The 20,142-nt window shown below is 39.0% G+C and overlaps 1 protein-coding gene and 1 pseudogene across 1 annotated transcript; one reads left to right on the top strand and one right to left on the bottom strand.

Annotated features, from left to right (window-relative positions):
• Positions 1-612: 612 nt before the first annotated feature.
• The window catches only part of LOC139738799 (uncharacterized), a 126,687-nt pseudogene continuing 107,157 nt past the window's right edge, over positions 613-20,142 (bottom strand).
• LOC139738785 (uncharacterized) lies at positions 3,951-8,940 on the top strand. Its single transcript, XM_071649423.1, has one exon. It carries the CDS (start codon positions 4,639-4,641, stop codon positions 6,058-6,060), a length of 1,422 nt encoding a protein of 473 aa, XP_071505524.1. The 5' UTR covers positions 3,951-4,638; the 3' UTR covers positions 6,061-8,940.

Raw genomic sequence — 20,142 nt, 5'->3', positions numbered from 1 at the left:
AATATGAAGTGTTGTAAACAACAACACGAGACATTTGCAAAATTATTGCGCCCTCTTTGGTAGAAAGCACACCTCCCCCGAAATGTGCAGTATAACCAGGCAGCATGAGCATCTTGTACTTCAGACATTGGAGTACATGTCAAAGTTTGATTTTTTTTAATGCCATCAAGCAAGAAGCATGTAATGATACGAACGAGAGATGCACGCGTTTTGCTTTATTACTTTGCGTCTTTATACTTGTGCATGATTTATAAGGTTACTGTTGGGAAAATGATATGAAAATAAGCAGCATTCACAATTCCAGACCTTCCGGCTTTCCGTAAGCATGTGTCCTTCAATTAATATCGTACCCAACTCAAACGCTTTGAAATCAGCATATCTCATTATCATTGTACAAAATCAAATTTGAATGGAACTGCGTATACTTGTCTTTATTGCACTTGCGCTGATGCAGGACATCAGTAATAATCACGTCCAGAGCTTCGACATTGAGTGCGACAGTACCGTTGTTATTCACCTTGGTGGCACTCACTAAAATGGGGACATGACTGAAAACATGGCGGGACAGAAAAAGGTCCTCCCAAAACACCAGTCGAGTTCACAACTCAGCAATGATAACAGGCGACAAGTCTTCGGATCTGGCAAGTCCATGCATCAGTTGACAGCACGAGGGCCTGCGTGTTTCGAATTCAATATCAGAGAGTATCATTGCTGTGAAGTATTATGCACAACAGCCAGATCCTCAAGAATTTAGAGTTGTTTTTTTACAGGAACCCAGCATCGGTCAAGGATAGATGGCCGACTTTAATCGAAGAACCAAAGTCCTCAGCTGCTGGTAATCGCGCTGTAACAGCGGCAGGCACTCCTCTTCCTCCTCCTCCTCATCGTCATCCTCGTCGTCCTCGTCGTCCTCGTCGGCAACTTCTAGACCAGTCTTGCTGATGCTGTCGATAGCATCCTCGTTCTCCGAGTCGATGAAACCATTTTCGACTGGTTCGAGCTCCTCTCCTCTCATGATCAAGAAAGCACCAGTCCTATTATTTCGGATATCCTATAGGGGAGGAGGAATGGGAAAATCAAAACCAGTTAAATGAAATGACCGTTGAAATGGAAGTGACAGTACGCACATACATACATACATACATACATATAGGCCTACACACTACGAATATTTATTCATAAACATAATTACAAAGAAACATCTAGAGATATACACTGAGAAAAAGACAGACAGACAGACCAGAAAGAGTAGTCTTGCGAGAGTCGAAAATAATAGCTCGGGTGGATGCACTTTCTTCAGTCTCGAGGACTTTGTTTCAGTTTCAGTAAGTTTTATTTCTTCACTTGTATTAAAAAAAGATAAGTATGACAATATCAAATATATTCATAAGTCAGGAAAATATAAGCGAGAGTTATCAGGTTTGAATTTTCTTCGGTTTGTCTCTCTCTAACAAATGAAACTTGTGAGATCGTTGAATTACAGATCAACAGTTGCGATCTCACAGATTTCATTTTGTTAGACGGAGACAAACTGAAGAAAATTCAAACCTCAACCCCTACCCCTGTACTTGATATATTATTTTCTCCCAAGAGTTATCAGTGCAAATAATCATGTGAATGATACATATATTTCATGACAAATCTTTAAGCATACAAGAGGAGGAGACCGTTATCAAGAAGCAAATCACTTGACTTGGACAACGGACCTTGACTCATACGAAGTTCACTTTTTTTCCTCCTTTTTATCAGATTGATTAAAGGTCCTGTTTACCTTTGTGAGCAGTGATTTAATGTTCAAGATATATGTGTAGGTCAGTTGTATCACAAAACATCCTACCATATATGAACTTTGCAACTTAGAACTTAAAATACAAGGAAATATCACTATTTTTCTCAATAAACCGTAACTGTAGACGGTTTAGTCTGGAAACATTTTTATCATAACCATTGTTCACAATTTGTGTATTTAACAATACCTACAATTGATTATACTAATTCATATTTTTACATTGGTTGTTTCTATCCCTAACTCACATTTTTGAACCATTTTGAAGCATTAATGCTGGGTTTTTATTTCATCTGCAATTGTAAATTATGCCTCTAAGGCAAAGTTTGCAAAAATAGTCAACATGTCAGATTGTGAACAGCATCATTTTTGCAATCCCTGAAGACAGTACTTCATGTATGTTGTTTTTTTTTCATGGACTGCATCTTAAAGAGAAGTACTTCTTTGAGAAAAGTATACATGAGATTGCTTCCAATGTGGCTCACTTCCGGTAATATGGATATTAAGTACATGTATGATTACATGATCCATCAAGGATTGAGTGATTTGAATCAGTAGATAACGTAGATTAATTCAAACCATTTCAATTTGATTTTTATTCATCATTATTTCGGAAAATTAAATGATGATAACAAAATACACAATGGTGCGTACCTATACAAAAAAAGTAGATAAAACAAATAAAGAATGATAATTCATTGATAATGTGATTCCAACGAAAAGCAATGCCCTCCAGATATAGGTAACCCAGTAAACACAGACATTTGCAGTTTGTCATAAGATAGACGCGAAAGGGGAAAATCATCTGTTTACGTTTATGTCAGTCTGTAAAAACGCTTGGTGAAAAAAATAGAATATGATGATATACACACACACACACAAACGGCTGGGAAAGCAAAGAAAATAAGGAGAAAATTAGGAAACAAGTTTTGAAAGGGAAAAGGGGGAGTATTAACTCAAGAATCTGAGAGATCAGACGTGAAGCAACCTAAAGTGTAAGCTGTAGTGACGATTACGTTCATTTGGGTAACAACGAATGAGTTGGTCTGTGGACTTTCCATGAGAAGATAATCCACCGAGTCTTGAAAAAGTTATACTGTGACTTATGTCCTCTTGAAGAAAATCAAATACCACGCTCTAGGTATTTGGAATTCCTAACTGATTGCATTCAAGCGCACTTGGCTGTATTCTTTCGAGGCATTACTGCAAAGAAAAGTGCTGAGTAAATATTGTGAAGAGAACTATTAGTATTCAACTTAGTTTCACGTAAGACTGGAAACTTATTCTCCTCTCATTCCTACACTGTATCTTAAAAAAAAAGAAAACAAATACTAATACACCAATCAGATACATGACTGTATACACAATTAAGTCCATGGACATCTTCACGATAACCGTACATGGCTATACTTTATACAAGCCTATAAATAACATATAGGGGGCCTACAAACACACAGAAATACAGACACGTGTGCGCGAACGCACAAACACACACACACACACACACACATCATAGGACACTCTCTTTTATGGGCTGTCAGGTATTCATACTCTACTTGATCTTTTTCACCTAATCAGGTGTTGTCGTTGTTGTTGTCATTGTTATACATGTATTTGTGTTCATGTTTTTCAAGAGAAAATAAAAGATAATAAGCTGAACAAATTACTCTCCCTTGGATGGCCATTATAGCCAGCTAGGTTTGACTGTATTTGTGTTCATGTTTTTCGAGAGAAAATTAAACAAAAATAATAGCTGAGCAATTAACACACTTCCCATTAGCAATCGACGAACAAAACCAGACCTTTCTACTTTGCCTGTTTTGCTATTTTTAATCTAAACACTGGTAACCAAAATAACGCGACTTCTGTATCTGATTTTCAGACGTGGAAACAAATATAGATGCGTGAAGACAGCACAAACTATGTAGCCCTGTTTCATGACTACGTTAACCACAAACTGTATACAAGAAAATTTATGAAATATCATTGGGAAAGAGGCTTTACATGTCGTTGACACTATAGAGACGGAACACGAGCGTAAGAAAAAGCTTCACTATTTTTAACGAGGGCACTATGCGGAAACTAGCAGCTCTGACAGTGATAATACTATAAGAGACCGGCCTCTGTACAGAGAGCTTGTATTGTTCCGCTTGGGTAACGACGCACGGTTGGGGTTATTGTGATTCCGGGACGGTGTAGCTTTAGGAATTCAGTGACAAAGCAGGAAACTACAGGGCAATCGAATTGCGCTGAGATAGTGTGAGAAGTTGCTCAAGAGAAATAGATGTCAAATGGTATGAGGAAAGGCGCCAAAGAACGTATTCCTCATCAACAATTGTGAACCAGCAATACAATGCTCAACTTCAAGTAGCTACTCTGCTGAAAAGTGCGCCAAGACAAGGATTAAACCAATGCAAAGTGGAAACCGAAACAGCACCACGCCGGGTTCGTATTGTGGATCACCAAACCTGCAGCGACAAAACATTCAACGTTCTCATGAACACTGACGGTAATGATTTGTGCGCTCGGGCGTGTCTTTCATTTTGCCGTCATATTCCATTCACGATTCACTATTTACATTATATACAGTCTTGCCGATTGTGTGTGATGATTATGTACGGCGGTGCACATGACATATGAGTCAGGTGTGTTGACTCTAGGGCTGTGTGGAAACAGTGTTCCCCTCAAAGAGTAAGTGTGCCGCAAAATAAGCCACAAAAAGCCTAAAAAACGCTAAAGAGTTGATAGCACTGCTGTACCCTGCAGGAAAGAGGACGGCGGAAAAGTGATCGTGGCCACGTACTGCACATTCACAGTAATTTCTGTCTGCAGCACAAACCGTGGAACCAGCTATGGCAGATAGAGAAAAGCTCCGCAAGTCTTTGGATCGCATTAGCAGCGAAGTCGATGCCCACTTTGAAGCTGTGAGGAATGAGATCGTTTCGGCTACCGACGACGAGATCGTCAGGACCACGGAAAAGCGACGGAAAACAATAGCGGAGATCAACGCTGAAGCTGAGCGCGAGATTCAACGGATCTGCGACAAAAGGGACCAGAAGCGACAGCATTGCTTCTTTGAGTCTGAAGAAACATGCCGAAAGATAGAACAGACAAAAAAGGCACTGCTGAAAAAACTCCACCACTTCGATATCAAACTTCACGCTTACATCGAAAAATTGAAGGGAAAATACCATGGATCACATGCATCAGAGGTCAATGCCAACATAGCGAAGATGGTGACGGATGTGCCCTCTAATGGGCAGACTGTACACGACGAAAGTCAATTGATAAACAATGGTAATTTCGACGGAAATGACGTCCCAGATGCAGCGATCAAGACTATCTTCGGCGTCATGCGCGGTGTGGCCTTCGAAAGAGTGGAGGGTGAGAAAGTTGGAAAGATACATGGTCACAAGGAAAGATGGGTGCTTGAGCACAAGATCAAGATGGATTCGATCAGTATCCCTGTCCTTAGAGGTACAGCTGGTGAAAATGAAGTTGTTGTCAGCGACGGAAAGACAAAAAATCTCTATGTCACCAACATTGATACAAAGATTTCCCGTCGAGTGCTGGACGACAAGACGCAGTTATTCAATTGTGCCTCACAGGACGGACGGATACTTGTTTGCGGCAGGAAGAACGGACAAGTGGACGTGTACGACGAAGACTGGAAGTTCCTCCGAAAGCTGACCCTACCAACCTCTATACAGACAGGGTGTGGCGCCGTATGCGTTGCCATCGACAACGATGGATGCATACTGACAGCACCATACGGAGGCAACAACATCCACTTCTACCATCCCTCTGGCGTTCGCTGGCTACGGACGATTAACATAGATGCTATGATACCGATCCACGGCATACACATCCTACGATCGGGCATCGCTGTCCACTCGGCAATGTTCGGCGAGCAAGTCTGTGTTGTGGACAAGATGGGTGCCACCAAAGCGACAGAGTTTCTTGAGGAATCGGAGGACAAATGTTTAAGCGTGCTGACGGCCAGTCGAGGGACGGACACGATGTTCCACTTGTACTGTGACTCGTCACGCGGATGGTGCGTCGTGGAGGAATTACAGGATATTTCTTCCGGGAAAGTCGTGATCGAGAAAGCCTTGGAGTTTCCGGCCCCACGTTTGGCCAACGGACTTATCGGAGCTGAGGGTTTCAGCGTCCTGAAGTCGGGCAAGATGGTGACGTGTGATGGAGAGCAGCTGCTTGTTTTCTCCAAGCAAAGAGGGATAGACTGCCTAGCCGATATCTCTGATCTTCTCTGAACAACGAGTCTATTGTGATGCTCGTAGATTATGTCCTTCATGTCACCGTTTTTTTTTCATGTAATCATCGGGGACAAATATCCTTCCATGGAACTAGGACACATAACATTTGTCACTATGCATGCATTAAGAACATCGTGAATTGATACTATTCTGGTCTATTGAAATCCATGAGAAGGATTCCTATAGAAAAAGAGAGATTCTGGAAACTAAGGTGTTCAAGAAACATTTGTCAAATTTTAAGTTGAGCCACTGGTGGGTTCAGCCTTGTAATACAGACGTATTCTTTGATTCACTCTTATTCGTGTGGTACAATGTATCTACCATTGTGACCCACAACGGAATATCGTGTGCCATGTTAATCACATAAGTGTCATTTAGGCAGGTCTGCTTACTAGTTTGATTTTGCGCGAAAAGGCTGTTGTTTATGATACTGAGAGACAAGTATGTATTCCTGGACAACTACTAGTATTAGAAGTGATGCAATTTGTAATGGTTTGGTTCAATTTGAAATTCGATATGTATGAACGTACTTTACGAAGTTCGTATCCTTCGTGATACACATTTAACGAATGAAACAATATAACAACTGTAATTTTGTAATGAGCAATCGACAAAGTTAATAGGCTCACATTTCTCTTTTTTACGAGATAACACAATTTTGGACTGTAAAAATAGGGTTCCCAACACATTTCGACACAGTTCTCCCATGTTGCGAATACTGAAATTTGATCCGTTTATCTAACTAAAAATATGACAGCTATAAGGTGAGAAGGAATTCACATTTGAGTGATCCACATTTGTCACATTTGACAAAACAATCCAGACAACAGGCTGAACATTACACAGTCAGTTTCATGTAGCTACCCAGCGATTTCTGGATGCACTGACCAAAAAATGAAGTTTATCGCATGCTTTGAAGTAAGAATTTTTCTAGGAATACTCAAATGGTGATGGAGTTAACTTCATAAATTATGCATACTATGTTTGCTGGTTTTGTAGAGTTCACGTATCTTTTTTTTTTCTTATTGTTCAGTTAGGAATGATACGGAGAATGAAGAAAAGAGCCATCTAGAGGAGAAAAAAAAGGTAATTTCATCTCTCAAGTACGAGACAAAAGCGTGTCTCCCTTTCCATGTGTCAGCCACAGTTGCAACATAATTTATTTTACAGAGTAACCACATTTATGTCATGCTTTCTAGTGGCGGATCCAGGGGGAGCGCACTGGGCGGCTCCCTTTATTTTTTGTTAAAACAAAAGAAATAAAAAGAAAAATGGGGAGGGGTGCGTGCGCCCCCCTTTAATTTTTCAAAGGCGCCCCCTCTTTACGGATTCCTGGATCCGCCCCTGCTTTCAGTATGATACTGCTCAAATAATGCTACATTCAAACGCCGTTTAACAAAACAAATAATCAAACAAACAAATAAACCAAATTGAAGGATCTTCCAAGCATTATACCCAGAGGATAATCAAGTTTATTAAGTGCAGTACAGTAGTAAGGGCAGTGATGTTTTAAGCGTAGAAACAAATATATTAAGTGCGTTACAAATATATTGTATCATTATAATTATCGTTATGTCAATATCTTACGCCCATTGAATCAACTTTTCTAGTAATCAACATTCTTATGGAACCACCTTAAATTTTGGCATTTTTGTTATGGTTACCTTCATTTAGCACACATCATTAGTATTTCTTGTATCAATGTTTTGCTGTCAGATTGAGCCATACTCATCACGTGTTCGTCGGCCTTATGCGAAAAGGGCCTCAAAGAACTTCCCCTGTTATACCAAAAGGGCACTAATAGTGTACAAAGTCTAAAGCGTTAAGGGCCTACTGGCATGACACTGGTGGAATTGGTTTCAGGCCCTTTTGGCATAAGACCGCGAACTATTTTTTTAAGACGAGGAGAAATATGAGTCAATAACAATACATCTTCTCAAGCAAATGTATATCCGTTTTAGTAAGTCGTTGTAAGAGCAAGTAACCTTTAGCAACATTTTTTTTTCATTATATTATATCGTTATGGCAGGTCCATCGAACCTTTTACACAGAATAGGAAGGTAGAAGTGCATATATTTCTGTATACACTCCAAAGTGTTCATGATCAATCTAATATTTGGGTTGTGTTACACGTACACTCCTTTTCATGTAGTTTTCGTAGTCACTGGTAGTGGTCTACATTTTTTTGTTGCGTTTTGAGATATTATGTGAATCTTAGCTACTTGAAGGCTGTAAGCCTGATCTCATTTTTGTTTGTATCACTGCAATGTTATAAAGACAAGCAGAATGGGTCAATAGTAATATTGCCATTACGTTAACGTGTAGCTGCATGATATCACAACCAAAGCGGAACCACAAAGTATAAAAGTTTGTAAGCAGCTGATGAGTTGGGGAAGTGGACTTTAGCCTTCTCCAAAATGTGTGGGGGTGTAAGGACCAAGACTGAATGGCACGGTATGCGCTGAGTATATAATGCGAATCATATATATTCGTTGTGGTGTAGATTAAAGTACAATATTTGTATAAACGTATGTTATGATAAGGTGGGTCAAAGGAACATGTACCTCGCTTATATTTATACAGCTTGTTCGCGGGTGATTGATTTAGTGCACGCGCTGCATTGTACATGTAATATCTGCATTGTTCAGTGGTATGCTCTCTTCGTTAAAGCTGAAAGGTCAAGGATGAGAAAAGAAAAGGCAAGTCATATCCTCCCATGTTCAGCACGCTCTTTTCAAGCGCAATACAAATGTGATGCCAAAGTAAGTACGTGCATCAGATTTCCGCCAAATATTTGTCACGTAAACATTGTCTATCAAAGAAATTATCACCACACTAGAAAATACATGTACATACAAAATAAATCATTCATCAGTATCTTTTCTTTGCCATGCATTATGTATTTTTTTTCTGCGTCCCATTACAATTTGTATTTATTTCTGATAATATCATAAAAAACAGTGATGAAATTTTGCGACGTATATAGCGTGTCTCCATAACCTGCTCTCTCTTCTCAGTGGTAATGATATATATATATATATATATATATCTATATATAATAGAAGTATTGGACAAGTTCACTCGGTTGACAGCAGGTTCATCCGTATTTTATTGCTACTCGGAGTTTCATGCCACCTTCATTTAGGGGCAATCATATATAATATATATTATATGTATATATAATATATATTATATATACATATGTAATATGTATTATGATATATGATTATTAGAAGAAAGAGTCTCAAGTACCCCATGGATCCAACGAGAAGTTTTTTATTACAAAATTTTCGGTCTGCCTCAGACCTTCGTCAGTGCAAAGACAATGATGGACAATGATAAACATGAATCATAACAACATGTTTATCATTGTCCATCATTGTCTTTGCACTGACGAAGGTCTGAGGCAGACCGAAAATTTTGTAATAAAAAAGCTTCTCGTTGGATCTATGGCGTACTTGAGACTCTTTCTTCTAATTATTACAACATTCGAAGTCCAACGCGTGGAAAGTTCCAAGATGAACATTATAATATATATATATATATATATATATATATATATATATATATATATAATATATCATTATATATATATCATATGTATATGTCATATATATTATATATATATATATATATATATATATATATATATATATATATATATATGACAGCTCTCAGTAGCTTGAAAATATGTCTTTTATTCATGTGAGTAAAAACGAGATATGACTGTTGTATCTTTTGCGCAAATATTTTAGGCTGTTAACCGTGGCACACACCATCCTGAAAAGGAAAAAAAGAAATAGCATCTTTACTGAAGACAAAGAAAAGCCACGTTGTAAGAGCTCAAATTGTCGTTGTTGACGATCAAACACCGAAATTGAGAAATAAATTAATCAAGATTTATCCTTTCCCTGATTGCAAGGGGGTCGGTGGACTTGGCTCAAACGGTCAGGAAGGATATAATAAACGATGATGGGTTTGAGAATTATGCTCTCGGTTTCAATCCGGAAACAACATCTAGAAATAAACATGAGTGAGTCTCATAAATGTTTGAGGCTGTCCAACTATTTCTGTCTATACTTCATGCTTGTCTTTCTCAAAAAAAAAAAAACGATATCACCTTTATTTGCTCAGAGAATAGTTTAAAGTCGAATATTTAATGAAACTTAAGGACAAGGACAAGTTCACCAAAATATATGTGTTGATTGAGTGAATCCCTTCAAAGGTTATGGATTTTTAAAGTTTCAGTGCCGCCACATCACTGGATAAGAAGACAAAAAATATGTTAAATTTCGATATAATTTCTTTAAACTTTTCTTCGCATATGAAGTCACAAACTTTAGTACCTATCTCATTCAACGATGGCTGCACGAAAACTGTAAAAATTAATTACTTTTGAAGGAATTGTCCATTTTTTCTCATACTTTCACAGATGTGTTCTACTAATATTGCTGCATTCACTTAATCCACACAAATATTTGGGTGAACTAATATCATACATCACCTTATCAACGAGAATGTAGTCTTCCGTGACGCGACCGTGCACGTAACCATTTCGATGAAGAAACTCAAGCGCCCTGCCGACGTCACGTTCAATCACCATCACGTCGACTTCGGACAGGTAGAGACTCGGCGTGGATAAGTAGTGCGCCAGCGTAAAGGTGCGACATCGGCTGCTTACCACTGGCATGACCCGGTTCTCAGAAAGGTCTAGATTGATGGAGCGCACGAAGGGGCTGGCCAAATCCCCTGCTGAAAGGAGAAGTGAGAAGATTGAGATTCGTGAAAACTTGGAGTGCCTGAGATTTTAAAAAAATAGCATAATTCGTGTTCATGACGTCGTTAAACACTCTGTGAAAATTTCACTAACATCTGATCCAATCCAATCAGGATAATATTAATTCAAAACACTTTAAAAAAACAAACATCAGAGACAGAGTATTGTGTCAGTGAATTTCGCAGTTGAAAGGCTGAGGAATAAAGAAGCTGTTCATGTTCCACCAGCAGAAATGAAGAATTTGTTTGCAGTGAAACCATGAATGAAACGTTTTATTTGATTGATAATTGGAAAACACTTCTATCTGTTATCGGGGTCTATGTAAAACTGGTGTATTTTTTATAGACTTTGACGATGAAAAAAAAAGAATGGTAGTGGCAGTGGCGCTATAATGAAAACAGCAATATTTGACAATAATTATGTATCAAATAAGAATAAAGGCACTCTAACAAGCAACATATTTACAACACTGTTAAACAAAAATAACATTCAAAATATTAAGGTTGTTTCTTGAAATGATAAGTGCTGCTAAACAGCGCCTATTAACAATGTGCACAGCATGACCCTTTTTTTCTTTGGATCCAAATTCACATTGTAACTATTCAAACAAGCGAAAGTAACACAACGAAAGGGATACCTCGTTTGGATGACTGCCCCAACATTTAATTGCTGGCGATAAAAATAATTCCTAGGCATATTACGGGAATAATGGGGCTTACGTGACATGGTTGATAATGTTTTGAGTAGAATGACGGTGTAAACGACAAGTTTAATAACTCGTTGAAGTGAATAAAGAAACATAATCATCCCGATCGTATCTGGGTTTATGAGCTCTCATCTGAAGACAAGAGAAGGTATATCATTTTAAGATTGACACATCATTTTATTTATGATCAATTTGCACCAGGCTGTGTGGGTAATTTCCATGCTCACAGTAGAATTTACGATGAGTTTGGACATCATTCAATTTTAAGCCACTGATCAAACACAGCAATGTAGGCAACGAAGCGAGGGGACATAGATGCTACATGTAACATGTAGGACTGTTTTTTTTTTCTATTCAGGTGTTTAAGTGTAATATCCCTCCGTACTCCTGGTATCTTTAAATGAATTGAGTAGATTATGAAAAAATAGCAACAGAAAGATGGAAGTTTCTTCATAGTGGGGAACAAGATAAGAGATCCATGGCAGTTTGAAGTTCCTCAAATTTTCACAAAATGATACAACTGATTACAACCATGAAAGGAGGTTATACTGTCACCTTACTAAACTCTGGTCACATACTAACATTTTTTTTAAAGATTACCTTAATTGAATTGAAAAAAAAAAGAATTGCTATTTTACATTCTTCAAAGCACGTCATGGTTGTCTGCTTGTCTCAGTAGTGAGTAGTCTCATTGGGGAAGGAATTGTTTTATACTTCCTGCATTATCAGCCAAAAATATTATTTTCAAGATTTTGTGTGTGTGTGTGTGTGTGTGTGTGTGTGTGTGTGTGTGTGTGGCGTTTCTAGGGCTCCAACTGCTCGAGTGCAACTTCACGACTGAGTGGCAGTACAATTTAAAGGGATGATGTAGTTCTGGTTGAGATGGGGATTCAGGGTTTAATTTTTGTCAGACAATTCGAAATCCCTTTTATGAAATAATAAAGAGCGTACGAGCAATTGAAGTTTATTTGATGAAATTTGGCTTTGAAATTGCTGAGGTATCCAAAAATAAAGTAGTCCTAATAAAAGATGAAATCCACCTTTCATCAGGACTATTTTGTTTTATTTTCTTTTTGGATATCTCAGCCATTTCAGAACCAATTTTCATCAAATAAACTGAAATTGCTGTTCGAGTCGCATGCATTTTATTATTTTATATAAGTGGTTTCTAATTATCTCACAAAAAAGTTAAAATCTGAATCCCCATCTCAACCAAAACTATACCATCCCTTTAAGCACACCTGATAGAAGGCATCTCTGTTCTTCCGCATTGGTGCAATATTAACGTAGCATGCAGTCTTATCTCAAGACTCGAGAACTTAAATTTGAAAATGGTTTCATAGTGCAGTGCATAAAAAGCACATACCATGCACTATATACCATAGAACATAGATCATGTGAAATACATTCGAAATAAATTAATAAGGAATGTGCCCTGAGAATCGCAATTATTCTCAATCCACTCGACTATAATGTTTTATATAGGATATGGGATGTAGGAAGCAGGAACTTTGAAATAGTTCGCCAGAAAAGTGTGTTAAAGACGAACGAGCACTTCCGCATTTACAGTGTACAAATATGATAATGCAGTGGTTACATGTAGAACAGGTATATGCTGTACTTTCAGAATAGGCAAAAAATTTGTTTGTACATGATGCTTTTCTGCTCCCTTCGTGATTGCGACCACGAATGATTTCTCTCTGGCAGTTTAATGACGAAATTTAAAGCCAAAAAAGGTACTGTGCAATCAAGATATAATAAAATTAATGGGTTAACTTTATTCACGCCTTTCATAATCACCAATCAATGAAGCTGGAGATATTTTGTTTCCTAATAACAACATCTAGCCGAGGTCCTATGCCTGAAAGGTTTTACTGTAAACATGCCTGCAACACATGCGTTTTGATGCAATTATGTTATCGAGCCCTGCTTTCACCAGCACGGTTAGTAGTGTAGGCCCCACGTCTAGCATGACAAACGTACAATTCTGCAGAGATATTTCGAACATTCACTATAAGAACAGAAAAGAGATGATTATCATCCATGTCGGTTGAGAATTAGCTTGCTAATCTACGAGATTTTCAATTTTATATACTCCTGTAAAAGTGGTTTCTTTCGCGTACAGAAACTTTCGCGGTTTCCATCGGTGCCGACTTTTTCGCGTGTGTTTAAATTCGCGGTCGGTAATTATAGCGTTGTAACAAGCGACGAATTCGAAACATTTTCGCGTGATGTTAAATTCGCGGTTCAACCTCAAAGCGCGAAAAGCGCGAAAATAAAACCACCGCGAAAGAAACCACTTATACAGAGTATTCCACGCCCGACATTGATAGCCTGTGTGCTTTTGCCAATATTGACTCCTTTCGCGTTGTTGTTGTTGTTGTTTTTTTTTTTTTGGGGGGGGGAGATGGAATTGTATAGGTTATTGTTTCGCAAGTTGCAATCGACCATACTACATGTACTACGTTTTTTTGTTGATGCCGTTTTTTTTTTTTCCAAGCAGGCACAGTTTTCATTCGTACGCCTACGTTCAAGACCAGTCACTTCTGGCCAATCAGAGGCCACATGCACGCACGCACACACGCACACACAAAGTGACTTGCGACCCGAGGTTGTTCGAACGGCACCTTTGGGAGCACCGCTGTCCCGCCGCACAAAGCGCACCATCTCTAGATCGCCCACACTAAGCTCTCGTGTGCACTCGCTCTTCCATGTGCTGTGTGTGGGGGGTGTGCCCTTACTCTTCTCCCGAGAGCGCTCCAGGGTGGAGATGGTGTAGAGGTAGGGGTTGGCCGCTGAGTTCACGGGGAGGATGAACACCGCAACCCAAGCATACATTTCCTGGGTAATGAGAGAAAATGGACAAAGAGGGAGGGGGAGATGGAGAAACGAACATTGGTAAAAAGAAACATACCACACATCTTGGGTACAGCAAGGGACAGAGAGACATATCAATTTCTCTCTCCAATCTCCATCGTATTGGATGGACCCTTTTCATACTATTTTTTAATACTATTCATATGAAAAGGCAAATTGTCGTGGATTTTTTTTTTCACGATATGACATGTTGATACCTGTTAAGAAATATATATTTTGTATTATAGTATGAAATACGAAGGCTCACGTCATACCTAACAGGGTCTGATTTTTGTCAGCATTGCAGGCTTGCATCAGAAGTATGTATAATTATTCTATGTTAACCCAAAATTGACGCATACACGTACAAAAATAATCCAAACGCAAGTTGAAATCCAAAATTTGGAATAATACTTTGTTTTTCCGGCTCGCTCCGTCCAAGTCAATAGAAGTATCATGATTTTCTTTTGCGTGATTTTATTACATCAATTTCTTCTCTGTTCATATCTGTTCGACAAACTGCGTTCTTGTTTCATTTCATGTGGCCAAATTGTCCGTTTCAATCAATTCAGTTCATCTCCGCAGTTCAGTAGAATTTCATAGGCCTATACACTCAAAACCTGTGAGAATTCCCGTAACAAGGGCTACAAAAGGAAACCAAAAAGCTTGCCGGAGGCTTGTCCGACCTAGCACCAACTGATATGAGCAAAGTGATTCCAGTTGAAATGGACACAAGAACTTCATATACTTTGAAAAGTTTGCACGTGATAGGTTTAAAGTGATATTAACGAGATCGTCAGGATGGAATACACAATCATTATTCATAATGATGAATACATTATGAAAGTCATGTATTTAGGTATACCTGAGGGATTTCCACAGCCTTGCTAAGTGACAATAAGGCCATAACGATAATGGGCATCCAGCAGCAGAAATCTGTCCCTACGATCACGGCCATCTTCGTGGCCATCTTAACCTCCTCCGACCGCTCCCTTTGCCTGGTGCACTGTTGCGATGCCCTGCGTATCGCGATGAACATGGCCGTGTAGCAGCAGAAGATGATGAAGAACGATACGAAGTTGAAACCGATGAAGACGGCGACCGAGTATCCCCAGCCGCGTGGACGGTCCGCCGTCAGCGGCAGCGCTAAACACACGCTGGAGCGACCGTAGAAGCGGTCGCCGAATGCAGACTTAAGAGTGAGCGGCAGCAGGCTGAGGATGAAGGCGAGCAGCCAGGCTATGAAGACGTTGACGCGCACGGATTTGGTGTGGAATCGAAAGCGGCTGAAGGGGAAAACGACGCCGAGGAAGCGGTCGATGGAGATGAGAGTGACGAGGAAGACTGAGGCTTCAGCACTCAGTACTGAGAGAAAACCAGCCATCTGACACAGAGGACTCGACTGCCATTTCTCCTTGTGAATCATGTACTCCTATTCAAAATCAAAAGAGGAAAATACTTCTTGGTACATTGTAAATATGTCTTGCGCGTTCTATATACTAGCACAAGATCTTTCAGAAATCTTAAGATAGCATTCATTATGTTAATTTGAAAAAATTTGTCATACACATTAAAGAGTATTTACACGAAGAAAATGGACGCTTGCGTTGTGAAAAAAAAAATCGGCTGATTCATATGCATGGGTATATTTTCAAATTCCTTCGCAGAGCTGTCACAAATTACGTCTGCCTTCTGTGTCATACACATTGTAATGAATGATAGGTACGTGCCTTTCATATAGAATCTTCTTTAAGTTTCTTATGAAAGGATCTTAGCAAAATGCTAAATTATAGAAATAAAAATATGCATGCATGACAGTGATTGAAGCCACCGTTGTTAAGCTCAAGAAGCATTGTAATGACTAACATTATTTTCCGTTTTCAATTTTGTTGTTGTAGATCACTCTACAACCAGCTATGTGAAAATTCGTTATTCCCATTCGTTATTCTCATCTCTGTAAAGTAGAGCGTGTGAACACAGGCTGGCAAGTTGGTGATTTTGTATTGTTGTTGTTCATCATGATCATGATGATAATAATGAAGATCATCATCATCATGATGATCATAATAATAATAATAATAATCATCATCATCATCATCATCATAATCATCATTAATGGCATAAAAAGTTCATTATCCCATTCTGTTGGACGGTTTATTTCCTCCACGACCATACTCCAAAACTTCCTTGTGGTTTGATCTACGTATGTTGGTGAGAGGTTAGGTGTTCCAACGTCTCCCTCCGCACTTTCCTTCCATGTCTGGCAAGGTATTGAGTCGTTGCCATTGTAGTTGTGGTTGTTTCTACGTCTCTTTGCATTAAGTCAAAGTGCAATTGAAATAATGTATATAATATTCCATTACACTGTACATTATGAGTACTATTTGCATGGGTGTACTCCTGTGTCCATGGGTATGAATAGACATCTATTCTACTTATCCGCGTTTCTCTCAATCCCACCCAATAAGATTGCAAAGTTCCATCAAATTGTATTGCCACTGCATTTTTCTGCATTTTTTTTTGCATTTTTGTGTCATATTAAATGTCATGTGTCTTCAGATTGTATATAGCTTACAATTCATATTGTTTATACCTCATATACTTGTCTACTTTAGATAGGCATGTCTGCTTGTAGAATGTCTTACTTATTTGCATCTGTATTGACTGTGTTATTCAATTACCCTTTAATAGTTCCTAACTTGTATGTGTTCACTTTGTGTCATGTATTACCTAGAATGGATATAAAATGTGATTTGAAATTAATTGAAGTATCTACCGGGACTTACTGGTTCTTTATCATGGAAGAAAAAATATCGAGATGAGTCTCCCTTTCACGAACAAAGAATAAATCATGGCGCAATCCGTTTTTCCCTGATAAATGTATAAACCATGTGGAGAATCGATCACTACACTGCAACTTTTCACCCCCTCCCTGACGGCTCACTTTGCGAATACTAGTACTCAGCATGTCCATATCGTGATCTGCACGTGTAGGTAATACTGTCGTGACATTGCTCTTTCCAATGATTCTGTTCACAGTAGGACTTAATTACTATGGAAACAGTTGACAGAAATCCCCTGGTATCACTTTGTCGGGCAGTTTCAGTTTCTTATTTCCTCGTTCTACATGTCGCCACTTCCTGAGATTCACCACGGAAACAGGAGTCTTTACTGCTCCCAAAAACATTCTGGTCACCTTGAAAACACTCACTTTAAAGACATCGCATGCTATAATGACTATGCACTTATATGATTGTTGACACCAGTTGACGTATACATACATTCTTTCTATTCAGACACAAATTGCCTCTTTCTGACTGGTCCCAAGCAGTTTCTGCACTGAGAAGATCATGCACTACTTGTTTTTGTTCCCTCCACTTCTTTAAATCCATGTATTTGCTTTGTTCGCACTGTCTTTTAATTTTTGTCTTCTCTTTCCCTCTTCCTTGTTTCTGTGGATGTTTTTTCCTGAATGCGGCACATACAAAGTGTTTTTGGTTCTCACACTTTTTTACGAGCAGGAAGGGCTGCCCACATGTTTGCTTGTTTATTGTTTGTTTTTTGAGGAGGACTGTAATATACAAGCAAGTTTTTAGCAGTCTCATCCATTTCCAACAGCCTACTTAATTACCCATTATCTCATAAACTACAACGGTAGCAGGTCTATAAGACTTTGTTTAAAGTTTGTTACCTTAGTAACTATTTACGTGCCGATGTAAATATTTGAAATACTTTGTATTCATACAATTACGTTGTGTTTATGACTGTGTATAATTTTTGTTCGAAATGGAAAATAAGTGAAGTGAAATAAAAGGAATGAAATCACTGTTTGTTCGTATGTGTTAATGACAATCACACAAAACTCTCAAAGAGGGTCAGTCCTACTTCCACATAATCACCATGACAACCCAAATAGAGGTAAAAAGAAAAAAACACCAACAACAGCAGCACACAGGGGCTTTGTCACTCTGCCACAGCCAGGTTGCTACCAGTCATTTGCCAGTAGTTTCTTACCTCCCTGTAGTACATGTCGGCACTGCCTATGATGATCATGTAGAGTCCCATAAGGAGATCGCTAAGGGCTAGGTTGAGGATGAGAAAAGTCTGCACCCTCTTGGTGGGTTCCTTGTGCCTCGTTCGCCAGCGCCACACCATCACAAAGGCGTTCCCCACCAGAGCACTGAGGCCCAGGAGCCAGATGGCGACACGGAGGAACTTGTTCCTCATCAGGTCCTGGCAGTTGGAGAACTGATCGATCGGAGCCTCGCAGTGAGTCGAGTCGTGAACCAGGCAACAGAACACGAAGTCGTCAGTGTATCTAATTTGAATCAAGATTCAAGAGTCAGTTTCTGTATTATTCTTATATCGTGAAAACTAACTTAGTGCAATGTATTGTGACCCAACTCAATGATTTCAATGAGACTAACACACACTACAAAGATAGACTAATGGCAGTGACACAACTACATCAATACGTTTCATTGACGATAATAAGAGTGTCCATACAAAAATAAGACCATTTACAAATAAAGTGCACTTGTAAGTACACTGTAGTTCAGGTAAAATCTTACTGTAGAATAATTTCAAGTAAACAATTGATTGACTTGGAAGAAGAGCTTCATATGGATATTTCTTTGTGTCTACATCTTGATAGTTGGACAGAGTTGAAACCAAGGGTGCATGATTTACAATGACGCGATATTGGTTTGCGGTCGGAAAGGCGTCGGGGTTATATACAGGGGCATATACAGGGAAAGTTTATCATCGCAAATCTCTTCGTACATAATAGTACTGAAGAATATGGGGAAATACCGAAGAATTATAAGAATTATACAGAAGTTGCAATCGTCAACTAGCTTCATAAATATGAAAGCGGATTCTAGGAGAATGCTTTATCTGTGTCTTTTTTTTCCACATCAGTAAAACAGAAACTGCTCGAAGAGAACAGGACTCCGTCAAGGAAGCTCATTCCCAGCAGTTGTCTTGAAACTTTCGGACCATTCTTGTTATTTTTCGCGAAACCTAAAAACTGAAGTATGTTAGACGGCTGCATCTTGACCACTGCTGGTGTGCGGATAAGCTTTGACTGACTTATAGAAATAATGATAATAAAGTTGTCGTATGTTTTTCGACCAGGACCCGAACATTCTTCGAGGAATTTCAAAGTAAGATATTGAAACTGCCCTTGCAGTGATACAGAATCCTCAAACAATTGCTGGTTCAGATGCAAATTTAGATTATCAACTAAAATTTGGCTTATCTTTATGGTTCCCTACAGAGTTCGTCAAAATTTGTCATGTCTCTTGTAAAGATTTTGCTGACTGCCAAACAAACAAGCACACTGCGTCGGCAAAACGTGTATCTCATTTGCGGAGGCAAACAGTTGGAAGCAAGCTGATATTGATAATGCCATGGTCTTATCCAGGGCAGTGTCTAAGTGGTGCCACTATACTCTTCCTGAAGCCCCTGGCGTTATGATTACCCGAGCATTGCTAGGTACCCACTTATAAACCTAGGTTGAGGGGGCCATACTAGACATAAACTTTGTCCATTGATGAAGACACAGAGGGGGAGTCGTACCTACAACCTTCTCGTTAAAAATCATCTGGCGTCTTATCCATTATACGACGGTGATAAATATGTAAGCCTACTCTTCTACAATGCTACCAGCAGGCTTGCTTTGGTATATATATCTACAGCGTCATAAACTTGAAATAGTCGCGAGCTTTAAAGGACCTGC

The sequence above is a fragment of the Diadema antillarum genome, unplaced genomic scaffold (assembly GCF_040938485.1).
Source record: "Diadema antillarum isolate AM-2024a unplaced genomic scaffold, OU_Dant_1.0 seq00000768_RagTag, whole genome shotgun sequence".
In the NCBI taxonomy this organism is placed as follows: domain Eukaryota; kingdom Metazoa; phylum Echinodermata; class Echinoidea; order Diadematoida; family Diadematidae; genus Diadema; species Diadema antillarum.
Note: the sequence above shows the minus strand (reverse complement) of the source record. Positions and strands in the feature narration are given on the sequence as shown.

What these genes read in the sequence shown, in the direction of transcription:
- LOC139738785 (XM_071649423.1), top strand. Translation starts at nt 4,639, where the DNA reads ATGGCAGATAGAGAAAAGCTCCGCAAGTCTTTGGATCGCATTAGCAGC.